Consider the following 13,323-nt stretch of genomic DNA (forward strand, 5'->3'; position numbering starts at 1 on the left):
CACAGCCCTAAGAGAGAGGAACTAGAAATTTGTCAGATGCGAAGAGCACGCCTACGGCACTGGGTTCATCCGGAGAAACTGCAACACGGTAACACCAAGTGAAAACCCCCTGGGGTGGGCTCTGCCCACAGAAATGCCGGGACCGTCCTTCTGGGGTTTTCTCTCTGTTGAAAGCTCCCACCCTGACGCGGGCTTTACCTGCACTGCCTTCTCCTTCAGGGTCATCAGCTGAGGTTGGTCGAAACCCCTGACAGCCCCCAGAAGTTCCACGTTCCTGATGAACGTGTGCTCCTCCATGCAGAGCAGGTCCTCGGGGGCCCAGCAGGCATTGGCTTCAGCCAGCGTGAAGATGTCACCGGAGGAAGGAGCCACGACTCCATGGCAACCTGAAGAATGGGGAGGAACAGAAGAAAGAGGGCTTCAGGCATGTTAGTCTGTTTCTTTATTGAAACGAGTAACCTTCTCCAGTTGGATTTATGCACGAGAGGCAGCTTAGCGTCGACGCATGGAGCAGCCTGAATCCCACTTCTGGCACTTCTTGCTAATTACCTGGTAATGAAATTGCGGAAATGCCAACTTTTTGCACACCACATGCACACCGTAGGAGCTCTGCAACGTTTCATTGGGGCTCCAAATTGCCTGGAGGACAGTAGGAGCCGGTGGTGAACAGTTCTGGCTTCAGATTCAAATCCAAAACTATATAACCCCAGTCTGCCTCAGTTCCCTCGTCAATAAAATAAGGATAAAATTACCTCATGGAACTTCTGTGAAGGCTAAATGTATTATTACATCTGAGGCACTTAGAACAATGCCAGGTATACAGTAAGTGCTCAATACGTGTTAGCTATCTTTATTAGCTATGTACCCGCAGCCCCCCTGCATACATTTGAGTTTGCAACCCAGAGTTAAAGCTCCCAGAATTACGAGGAAGGAGCATTCAGTTCTTGGTGTGGGAAGGGAGGCTGAATGATGTGTCGTCCATGAAAATCATCGTGGAGGCTATGGCCTTCCCACTGCCTCAGGGAGAGGAGAAATGGACCTGTTGCGTTTTCTTCGCAACAGGAGAAACCCGTCCATTTCAGTCTCGGAATAAGTTGAACCTCACCTGGTCAAATGAGCTCACATCATCAACACGCAAACGAAATGTTTCTCCCAGATATGCCCAACCTGGGAGAAACCGAACGCTCCTTGTCTTTTTTTTTTTTTAAGGATACCATCTCTCTCTCTCTTCTCTCGTCCCTCTCCAGCCTCACTTTACTAGTTTTACTTTGAGAAACACAGTGAGGTGGAGAGGGACGGAGCAAGAGAGAGAGAATCTGAAGCAGGCTCCACACTACCAGCAGCAAGTCCAATGAGGGGCTCAAAGCCATGAACTGTGAGACTGTGACCCGAGCTGAAATCCAGAGTGGGACACCCAACCGAGTGGGACACCCAACCGACTGAGCCACCCAGAGCCACCAGGGCTCCTTATCTTGAGAGCAATCCTGGCTTTCCTGTCTTAGCAGCTGTCTATCCCTGAGGCTCGCACACTCACCAGCACCACCTGGGCCAGGGCATTCCCAAGCTCTGTGGCCATTCCCTTACCAATGGCAACTCACTGGACTCTGGTCAGGAGGGAAAATCAGACCAGATCAAGGGCACCACGTGTGGTCCTCAAGCATCTTTATCACAAAAGACACCTCCTTCCTAGACTCCCCCACTCCACCCCACTTTCCCAGGAAAACAGGATCCAGTGATACAGAATTAGAGAGGAACAGAATGGTTAAATAGTGCAGCAGGAATTTGGTATTATCACTGCTGTATTCCAGGCCCGGCACATAGTAGGTGTTTGGCAAATATTTGTTGAATGAATCAACACATACATATAAATTAACTAAAATGAAACCAAGTTGTAAGTCTGCTAATCCATTAATTACTATAAGCGAGGCAGTAATTAATACCCAGAACCACTAAAGAAAATCCCAATGGTGTGCTGGTAACAGAGGCTCCTCCCCAGCATGTGACATGTCTTACCTTCACACACCCACATGCACAGAGTAGGAGCACTGCCATCTGACAAGGGCACTGCTAGGTCGTGAGGGCAGGAGGAGCTAATGGAGATCACCACCGGCTCTGGGTACGAATCCAAGAGCTGCCATTACTCACTCAGTGACTTTGGCCAAGTCTCTTAATCCCCTCTAAACCTCAGTTTCCCATGTCAAGAAAATGGGAGCAAGCACAGCACCCACATCATAGTACAGAGGTGAGGTGAGACAGGGCACGGAGAGAGGACCACCCGAGGTAAACGTACGTCAGATTGTGACACTTCTTTGCTCGATTCCCCCATGACACCCCAACCCAAGGACAAAGACAAAGTCCTTAGGACTTTCTTTATACGGCCCTACGTGGCCTTGCCTCTCGTGTGCTCCAGCCACACTGGCCTCTCATTTTCCATCCCTTCTCGTTCCTGTCACACTTCTATTTGCCCGTAGGCGTCCAACACTACATGTCCACACGGTCCACGCCCACACTCCCTGAGTCCACTGAAATGTCACCTTCTCAGTGAAACCCGCATCCACCGTTCTTTTTTCAAATTATTATTATTTTTTAATTTTTTTAACGTTTATTTATTTTTGAGACAGAGCATGAACAGGGGAGGGGCAGAGAGAGAGGGAGACACAGAATCTGAAATCTTTGTTCAAATTATAATCCCCCACCCCACACCCCCCCACGCCCTTCCTTCCCTTGCTTTATCTTCCTTCTTGGCAGTCATCATCACACCATCTACTACGTCTTTTACTTACTGTGTGTGTGATTTATACTGTCTGGCACTTGCCCTCCCCCCCAGGTCCCTTGAAAGTAAGCTCTGCCAGGACAGGGATTTTTGTCTGTTGTGTTCACAGAGCCGGTGCTCAGTAATTATTTGTTGCAGGAAAGCAAGCGAGCACTGGCTGCCAATGATTATTATTACAATTATGATTGGGTCCGATTAACCTTGCCTCCTCCTGCCTGGCACAAGTCTGTGCTTCGTGGGTGCACAAAAGTCATAAAAGTATCTCACACTTACTGAGCACTTCCTACACGCCAGGCAATGTTGTGAACACGTTTACAGGTTCAAATCCATTACCTCTCATAATAACCTAATGAGGTAGAGACTTTCATTGTCCCCATCTTACAGACGATGAACACTGAGGCACAGAGAGGTTAAAGGGCTTACCCAAAGGCACACAGCCAGTAAGCAGCAGATCCAAGGTTCACACCGGCCAGCCTGGCCCCAGCACTGCAATGCCCAGTCACTCAGCCATTTAGACCCTTTAAGTCATCTTTTTGAAATGTGTGTTGCACGCGTTCACCATTTAACCCACTGGCCTGGGGAAGGAGTGGAAGACGTGATTCCAAATCACTTTTCCAAAGGTGTAGTTCTTTGGTCTATGGCTTTTTGTCATGCCACTGCCTTGCAAACGTTTCAACCAGCCCCCTGGACAAGGAGGCCTCTTCATGCCAGGGACTCAGCCCAAACATCGCTGCCATAGCTCCAGCTCAGACACCCCGGAAACACTCACCAGGGCTGGGGTCAGAGCTGAGGCTCTTCTCACTGCTGTTCCGGACAGATTCAAAGACAGCCCAGAGGAATTCTTTGGGGAGCAAAGTCCCGGCCATCTTGGAAGCTGTTTGTTGAAGGATATCAGGAAACTGTGTGGGGGGAAGAAGAGGGAGGAGGAATGAATAATAATTAAAGCACATTAAACACAGACTTAAACTGTGATACTACTTACTCCCTCAGGGGTTGTTTTTCTTTTATAGCAGCTTCTTATATAAATTTATCTCCTAGCTCAACTAATCTGTTCTCTACGAAGAATCATATAAAATAATACTTAACCTCAATAGCATCCAATAAATGTTCAATAACACGAGTATATATTGTTTTTTACCTATCAGACTGCCAAAAATAAAATAAAGTGATATTATCTAAAAAAAAAAAAAAAGTTAAAGTGCTACTACTTAATGCTGAACAAATGCAGTAAATACACACATTTATTTTTCTATGGGACTATTAAATGGTGCATCATTACTGGAGCAACCTGATAATTTCTGTTAAAAATGTAGGTGAGCCTACCCCATTTTGATCTGGTACTGTTTTTAAATTTTTACTAAACTTTCTATTTATCATCAAAAAAGAGGAAAAGAGGGTTATGTCTGATTCTGGGTGGAAACCAGCAATGAAGCGGCTTCCAGAGGTACCCTGGAGAAGGTGCCATTTCTAATCTAGAACCAATGCAATTTGTCAAGACTCAGGATCTCACTGGTAGACGTGGGCTCATGAGCCCAGAGCATTCGTCAAACTCACTCACACAGCTGTGCATCACTGTGTCCCACTCGGTCCAAAGAGAATGCACCTCAGGTTTCGAGAGTTCCTCTTTCTGTTCTAACCTTCAGAATTTGAGTCACATTCTAAGCCAGTAGTTCCATCTTGGCTGTAGGTGACAATCACCTGGGAAATCTACATATACTCAGGCCCCACTCCAGAGATTATAAGACAATTGGCCTGGGGTGGAGGCCATGTATGTGTCCTTTTAGAATCTCTTCAGTGATTCTCATGGGCAGCTAAGGTCACATGCCAACTCACAAGAGACATGGTTAACTGTTAAAAAGCAAAATGCACAGTAGAGTGAATGGTATTTTCCATTTTGCGTTTTTTAAAGGAAGAACACATATAAGCAGGAGGAGGGTTTTTCTGGAAGGATGCAGAAGAATCTAGGAAAAGCAATTGTCTTTGGGGAGGCAGGCTAGGGAGTGGGAGGGAGACGTCCTGTCATCTTGTAGCTTCTGGTACGGTTGAAATTTCTTAACCAGGAGCATGTACTACTTGTTTTATTAAACATTTCAGTCATTAAAAAAAAAGTAGAGAGAATAATACAACACAACACCCATGTGCCCACAACCTAGCTTAAAAATTAAACATCACAAATATAATTGATGAGTCCTTGCCTCACTCTTTGGTCTCCTTCCTTCCAGAGAAGGAACGAACCATCACCCTGAATTGAGCACTAACCATTCTCATGCACTCCTAAACTTGTCTTACATGTAGAACTGTTTTGCATGTACTTAAAATTAATGTAACTATTTCCACAGTGGGAAAAAACCCACCATTAAAGCATTTTCACAGTGAAAACAAAATTTAACTAGTATCTGCTAATTTACTTAGTATCCTACTATACATATTCTTTTGCAACTAGCCTTTTTTTCACCCTACCTTACACTGTGTTTTTGAGATGTAACCATCTGGAGACAAAACTTTTTCCATTTCAAAAGTTGATCTTTAGAAAATAAGTATATAATATGTAAGTATATCACATATATCATATATATATGTATATGTCTCTGTGTGTGTGTGTGTGTGTGTGTGTGTATATATATACATACATATATATATATATATATATATATATATATATATATATGTATAATATATGTATGTATGTATATATCTGCTGCTTATGACTATATGTTTGGACACACCAGAAGATGATTTTACCATGCATGGACACTGGAATGTGTGCTGTGCATATGTGTGAACCTGGGTGATATGCCACGTTCAGGTCCTTCTGAGCACAGGTGACAATGTACATCTTGCAGGTGCATGTACAGGGATGAGAGCACATGGACGTGCCTTGCAGTCCATCTGAGTCTTGTCCAGGAAACATTCGCTCCCTCCCCACCCTCCACTTGTGCATGAAGGAGACTACTTCCTATCCCCGCCTTGAGGTTGGGCTCAGTCATGTGACTTGCTTTGACCAATGGAAAGTGACAGTGTGCCATTTCCCCGTGTAGGCTTTAGAAAAACTGCACTTCGGTGCTCCCTTTTCTGGAGTTTCAGACCTTCGTGGTGAGAAGAACGAGCCCCAGGGAGCCTGGGCCCCAGAAGCAGAATTGTCCTGGTGACCCACAGACCAGTCAGCAAGAAATTAATGCTTATTGCTGTATGCCAGTGAGATTGTGTGGCTTCATTATGTAGCAAAAGATGAGGCATTTATGCTTATCTGGAATGACTCTTAGTCTAGACCGTCTAATTTTGGAGAGTTGCTCCAAGCAAAGCGTGTGCCCAAAGGCAATGCCCCATGAGGTTCTGGTTCTGGATTAAATGTGTTTGTGCACGTGATTATACACACTGGACAGAAGTGTGCATGTGCCTATGGCACTGGAAGGTGTAAGCCCTTGAACAGGCATGCATGTGGGAAGCTCATGGATAGCGGAGTGGTAGCTAACAGCTCCCGTCTGTGCACATCTGTCTGAAGGGCCATGTGAAAAGCCCAGAGTCGGATTCGCTGTTGCCTCACTCCCTTTCCCCAAACCTCAGACATCCTGGAGTGGAGCTGGAAACATCTGAGCCCTGTGAAGCAGGGAGGATAGGTTCCAGAAAGCAAAGGGGCAGTAAACCCCACAGAAGTACCTTTGTGGCAATAGAGCTTAATTCATCTCCTGAGAAAAGTACTAGAAAGGGTCCCAAGTCCTTCGTAGTCTCAGCTGTCCAGTTCCCGGGGAGTCTACGAAGAGATGATAAGCAGTGAACTGAAAAGCCATGCTGTTGTCCCTGGCTCGCAGCATCCTTTTCTTTTTTTTTTTTAATTTTTTTTTTTTTTTTTTTTTTTAACGTTTATTTATTTTTGAGACAGAGAGAGACAGAGCATGAACGGGGGAGGGGCAGAGAGAGAGGGAGACACAGAATCGGAAGCAGGCTCCAGGCTCTGAGCCATCAGCCCAGAGCCCGACGCAGGGCTCGAACTCACGGACCGCAAGATCGTGACCTGAGCTGAAGTCGGTCGCTTAACCGACTGCGCCACCCAGGCGCCCCTTAATTTTTAAAAAACGTGTTTTAATGTCTATTATTTTTGAGACAGAGACACAGAGCGCGAGTGGAGGGGCAGAGACAGAGGGAGACACAGACTCTGAAGCAGGCTCCAGGCTCTGAGCTGTCAGCACAGAGCCTGACGTGGGGCTCAAACCCACAAACTGTGAGATCATAACCTGAGCTGAAGTCAGACGCTCAACCAACTGAGGCACCCAGGTGCCCCTCCCAGCAATCTTTTCTTGCAGGAACAGATTTCATACGTGGACAAGTCCCACTTCCCCGACCAAGAAAACAGGCACGTGATGCAGGATATCACATGCAGGACACCGAGCCACCCTTGGGGATTTTGTTGGAACTAGACTCTCTTTCTTCTGGTATCCCCAGCAGTAAAGAGGACATTGGAAGCGATTCTTGTTACCAAGTGCAGAAAATAAAGGCCACACCAAGGAACACAGAGCTGAGGGATGGGAGGAGCATATTCCCGACAACATCGCTTGAGCCTCTAGATCCAGTCATGTGTGAAGTATACCCCTGCAGTTTTTAGTTACATTCTATTTCTGAACTCAGTAAATTCCCTTTTGTTAGCCTGAACTGAATTGTTGAGTTTCTGTCATTTATATCACAACCTTTCCTTCCTCCCCTTCTTCTTCCACTACTGTCCCCGTCCTACAGGTGTAGAAATTAAAGTGCATGGGGTGCCTGGGTGGCTCAGTCGGTTAAGCATCCGACTCTTGACTTCAGCTCAAGTCATGATCTCACGGTTCGTGAGTTTGAGCCCCCGCATCAGGCTCTGCGCTGACAGCACAGAGCCTGCTTGGGATTCTGTCTCCTTCTCTCTCTGCCCCTCCCCTGCTTGCTCTTTATCTCTCCCTCAAAATAAATAAAAATAAACTTTAAAAAAAATGTTAAAAGAAAGGAAATTAAAATGCAAAGAGATTAAGTAGGTTTTCCCAGGTCACACACACAATAAATGATACAAACAAAATTTTAACCCAAGGAATCGGCCTTCCGAGTCCATGATCTTAAACTGTATATAAAAGGACAGTGCCTGGGACGTGGTAATTACTCCACAAACATTTGCTGCTTAACCGCTGACTGATGGTTAGGCCCTACTCAAATATCTGCCCTAACTTCAGAAGACTCTACATGAGAGACAACAGTTCTGTGTTCCCCCAGAGAGCTCCCCCACTGAGCTGACAGTAGTTCAATTAGTTGCATTATTATTACTGCCGTTGTTATTTCACAAGAACAATTATGCCACCTCCCTGCAATTGTAAAGTGCCATCGTTCCAAAAACTTTACATAAGCCAAGATGTATTGGTGACAACCACATGAGCGGCCACTGTTACTGTCATTTTACAAGGCATCTGAGGCCAAAAAAAAGTCACATTTCTAGAATAAATGTAAGCTAGACCCTTCTAGAATAAACATAAGCATAAACTAGAGACAAAGCCCTAAACTAGAGACTCTCTCTGGGTTTTTCGGGGTATTTTAAAATTTTTTTAATGTTTACTTATTTTTGAGAGAGAGAGAGAGAGGGAGAGAGAGAGAGAGAGAGAGAGAGAGAGAGAGAGAGATGGGGAGGGGCAGAGAGAAAGGGAGACACAGAATCCGAAGCAGGCTCCAGGCTCTGAGCTGTCAGCACAGAGCCTGACGTGGGGCTCGAACCCACAAGCTGTGAGATCATGACCTGAGCCGCAGTCAGAGGCTTAACCAACTGAGCCACCCAGGGACCCCAAGACTCTCTCTGTTTTAAGGGCAGGAGCACCAGGGCTCGGTGCCCCAGAGCCTGCACCCCACCCCAAAGCAAGCCCCAGCCCCTCCTCACCCCTGCTGTTCCAGGAGCCTGAGCCTCACTGCAGCCTTCTGCTCCGGGCTGAGGTGCGGGCAGTCTCGGAGTCTGTGCAGGGCTGTGGCCCAGGCCCGGGGGGAGACCCCGTGGTAGATGGTGGCTGCCGGCAAGTGGCAGAGCAGGTCCCCCACGATGTCTACCATGAACTCGTCGGCAATGGAGTTGTTCTGAAACGACAAGTGGAGCTGATGGGAAGATCCAGCAGGGTTCAAGACCGTGACCCCTCAACAACCCATCCCGATCCCAAACCTCGTCAAGGTTCCAGGATCTGAATCACCCGCCCCACCATGGACTAGTAATGACAGCACAGGGTCGGATTTTACCCCAGGGATGCAGGCCTCGGGAGCTAGAAGGCCCCACCAAGGGGCCGATGAGGGCAGAAGACTCGGCACATGGTGGACAGTCCATAAATGAGGGCTGACGTCGTCACTGGTGCCACTGCTGGGAGGTTACCCCAGAGTTCAACAACCATTCTAATACTACAACAATAATAAAAACAGCACCTCAAACTGTGGATGGGACTAGAAAGCCTCTAAGGCTCTTTCCCCAAATGACCAAAGTAGGTAACATTTGAGTGCTTAACACATGCCAAGTCTTAATCTCCATCTTCAAAGTAACTGTAAGGGATAAGTACTAATATCACCCACTTTTTAAAAATTTTTTTAACATTTATTCATTTTTGAGAGACAAAGTGCAAGCAGGGGAGGAGCAGAGAGAGGGAGACACAGAATCCAAAGCAGACTCCAGGCTCTGAGCTGTCAGCACAGAACCCGACGTGGGGCTCGAACTCACAAATGGCAAGATCATGACCTGAGCCAAAGTCGGATTCTTAACCGACTGAGACACCCAGGTGCCCCTGTATTATTCACTTTTTTAAAGACAAACTGCCAACCAGTGGCAAGGCTGGGATTTACACTCAGACAGTCCGCCCTTTGGGCCTTGGCACTGAACAATATATTGCCTATTTCATGCCCTTAACAACTTTGTGCAGGAAGTGCTCTTGCACCCATCTTAGGGATGAGAAGACTGAGGCTCAGAGAGAGGAAGTGGCTTGCTGGAAGCCACACAAACAATCACTGCCAGAGGCCAGTCTAGATCCCGGACTCTGTGTACTGTGATCTTTCTAGTCCCCACACCAGCCTCCCATCATTCAAGTCCCAGGATGACAGTCCTCAAAACCAATGGCCAACACTGTCCCACCCAGGGCTCCAGGACCAGCTTTGAGACCCACAAGTCAGACTTCTGGCCATCACCACAAGCTCAAGATCCCAGCCAGATTCCCTGAGGGCTCCCCAGGATGGCCAACATACCCAGAGGGGAAGGAACCCCAGGGAAAGTGCCAACCAGGAAGAGTTTCCTTACCAGGCACTGCTGTACCTTCCTAAGGACTGAATTCTTCTTGTGGGTATCTAAAACCAAGGAGTCCAACCGACTCTTCCCCAGGCTGATCAGAAAGGGCACACACTGGGAAGCTGGGACAGAAGCCAGGTAGTGAGCCCTGGAAAGAGACAGAAGAATGAGAGAGGAGGGAACAGTGGCTGTTCTGCATTTGCCCCTGAAATCAGCCTTCACATGCCCAAGAGCTTATCCCAGGACCATTCTTTAAACGTTTGTTCTCCCCAGTGATGTGGCTCCTCTTGGCAGGTAGCAAGCCTCCCACCCATCATGCTCCTCTTCCCACCATGCCCCTCTCCTATGAGCGGGAAGCAAACTCCCATCATGCTCCTCTTTTATAGGCAGGAAGCAAACTTCCATCATGCTTCTCTTCTATGCCCCAGTAGCAATGATCAGGGAATGGGGTCTCCATAAACATATGTTGACTGATGGACTGGCTGAGGGGAGATGAAGGGAAAGAAAGAGAAAAAGTAGAAGAGACAAAGAAGAGAGAATAAAATAGAAAGTAAGAAAGACAAGGAGAGAGCAGAGAAAGTAAGAGAAATGACACCCAATTCTGGCATCTCTGGGGTAGAATCCCCCAAACTCTTGACCATGTATTCTTAACAGAGGCAATATGGCCCCCAAGGGGGAAAAACCGGTTCAGGTAGAGAGAGGGAGTGAAAAAAAAATCTTAGCTATTACAATGATTTGTGAGCCACTAAAGCTCAACTCTATTCAACAAAATCTTATTCCTGATAAATTCTCTCATTCCAGAGATATTAAATTGTTCCCTTTAGGGAGGCAATAATGAAACAAAGTTTGAGAAAGACTGCTCTAGACCCATACGGCCTACTCATCATGACCACTAGACTGTTCCAAAACCAAATTCTACAGGTTCTTCTTCCTCTATGCCATCCCAGATGTCTTTTTCCCTTTAACTCCAAATCTGTCATTGCTACCAACTTAGTATTACTCAAATCTGTTCTCCCCTCTCCATTCACAGTACTGGGGTTTTATTCATTCATTCAGCAAATCTCTGCTGCCTGCCAGGCACTGTACTGGGCATGAACACGACATGAGGGGCAGGTGCTCGCTCTCAGGATTTCATCCTAGTAGGGTAAAGACAACAGAAACCAGTGAATAAAACAGGCCATTTCAGCCAGTGATAAATGAAAATGGTTCTGCAGTGGAGAATGATGGTAGGGACAGCTGGGGGGCCCATTCTAAGACAGAGGTATTTAAGCTGGGATGTGGATGAGTGGAAAGAAACAGCCATGCCAAGGGCCAGGCTGTAGAAACAAGATTTCACTGTCTCCCTCTTTCCAGCCAGGCCCCCTGTCCATCCACTGCATGGACAGAGGTAACCATCTCTCTGAAACAGAAACCTGAGGATCGTGCCAGGAATACAGGAGGAATACCTCAAGGTGTCACAGAGGCCCTCCCTGATTGGACTGTCCCTTACCTCTCTGGCCTTCTCTCTCCCAGCTACTCTGCAGACACACACCATGCATTCCCCAGAGTGTTCACTGAACCAAACATCCCTCGTGCCCCTGCCTGGAGTGTCCATCTCGAATTCCAAAACGCCAGCTCCTTCTCTGAGCTTTACTTTAGTCTCCTCCGACTCTCCAGTCGGAAGGAGACAAGTCCCCCTCCGTGCCCTGTGCCTTTCACTCCTTCCCATGGTAGCAGCACCTGGCTCTCTTAGAGAACCACCAGCTTCACTCGAAAACCTTGCGGTTTGGAGTGGACCCCGCTTCACTCTTGGCTCCGGGGATGTAATACCAAACTAAGCCAGTCAAAGTTACCCATCTCCCCTAATCTCAGTCAGACTCAAAACTTATTGAGAAGGATGAGGGGAAAAAGTCTTTTAACCAGGAAGATATAACCTTGAATCAGCCAGACACAACCACAGAGAAAGAAGTCGTCTAACAGAGAAGCCTACAGAGGAAAGCTGGGTTAAAAGACAGATAGATGACCACTGAGACCCTGGATCCAGCCATGCCTGACGTCTATCCCTGGACTTTCCAGTTACCTGGAACCAAAACTGCCTTTTACTGTCTAAGCCAGTTTGAGCTAAGGCTTTATCACTTTCAACCAAAGAGCAACTTGACATTATAATTGACTTCATGCTTGTCTATTCCCCCTCCCCAAGATTGTAAGCTCTTGTATGGAGGAAAATAAATTATCTTTGAGGACACAGTAAGCACTCAGTAAATATTTTTTGAAGAAATGAGGGCAATTAACAGCAAGAGAAGGAAGAGGGAAATAAAGAGAAGAGGAAAGAGTGTCCAGACTATGAAAAGCAGGGCTGCGCCCTCCCACGTCTGAATGCCCACACATACCAGGAGAAATCCCCATGACTTACATCAGCCCTGATCACTTTGGAGCCTGGCACAGCTGAGAGGCCAGCCCAGATGGGACCTGTGTCAAGGACATTCACTCAGGCTTGGGTTGCTTTGGCTTTGGTTTTTAAATAACCGAAAAAAAGCAAGAGTGTCTGTCTGAAACGTTTACGTGGGACTCAGAATTTAAATCCTGATTTGCAAGGGCTTAACCATGGAAGACACTCTCCACTCTGTCTCTGGTTCCTCACAAAAACCCGGGGGTAGATGACTTGGATGGCTCCCACCAATCTCACTCTTGGGCCACAGAGGGGAGCCAATGTTCACTTACGGGAGGGCAGCCAAGAGGAAGGGCGGCAGAGAGGATCTGGAGACCTCCCAGTATTTCCACGCCAAACAATTAACCTGAAAGATTAAAGCAGTTCTAGGAATTTAGTCCTGTAGTAATAAGAGCAAACACAGACTGTGCTTTCTGTGGGCCAGGCACTGTGCTAAGTGCTCTGTATACACTTACTTTCTATTTAATAAAACACCCTACGATGTAGGTACTGCTACTGTGCCCAGTTTATGGATGAGAAAACTGAGGCAATCGCAAAGGGAATACAAAAATTTAAGTCTGAGAATGCTCCCCTGTTTTGCTTATAACTGCAAGGAAGTAAGATATTAGATTAATTAAAGAAGGAGGCCATTAGGGGCACCTGGGTGGCTCAGTCGGTTGAGCGGCCGACTTCAGCCAGGTCACGATCTCGCGGTCTGTGAGTTCGAGCCCCGCGTCAGGCTCTGGGCTGATGGCTCGGAGCCTGGAGCCTGTTTCCGATTCTGTGTCTCCCTCTCTCTCTGCCCCTCCCCCGTTCATGCTCTGTCTCTCTCTGTCCCAAAAATAAATAAAAAACGTTAAAAATAAAAAAATAAAAAAATAAAAA

At 46.9% G+C, this 13,323-nt stretch overlaps 1 protein-coding gene across 2 annotated transcripts in view; it reads right to left on the reverse strand.

Annotated features, from left to right (window-relative positions):
• The window catches only part of OTOA (otoancorin), a 75,381-nt gene that overhangs the window by 18,857 nt on the left and 43,201 nt on the right, over positions 1 to 13,323 (reverse strand). For both annotated transcript variants that reach the window (XM_060648766.3, XM_078439737.2), the window contains exons 18-23: positions 12,732 to 12,805; positions 10,044 to 10,179; positions 8,658 to 8,848; positions 6,431 to 6,524; positions 3,543 to 3,672; positions 199 to 386 (exon numbers count right to left, since the gene is read on the reverse strand). In XM_060648766.3, the coding sequence (XP_060504749.2) occupies positions 199 to 386; positions 3,543 to 3,672; positions 6,431 to 6,524; positions 8,658 to 8,848; positions 10,044 to 10,179; positions 12,732 to 12,805 (813 nt within the window). The remainder of the gene's footprint in view (positions 1 to 198; positions 387 to 3,542; positions 3,673 to 6,430; positions 6,525 to 8,657; positions 8,849 to 10,043; positions 10,180 to 12,731; positions 12,806 to 13,323) is intronic.

The sequence above is a fragment of the Panthera onca genome, chromosome E3, assembly GCF_046562875.1.
Source record: "Panthera onca isolate mPanOnc1 chromosome E3, mPanOnc1 haplotype 2, whole genome shotgun sequence".
Taxonomy (NCBI): Eukaryota; Metazoa; Chordata; class Mammalia; order Carnivora; family Felidae; genus Panthera; species Panthera onca.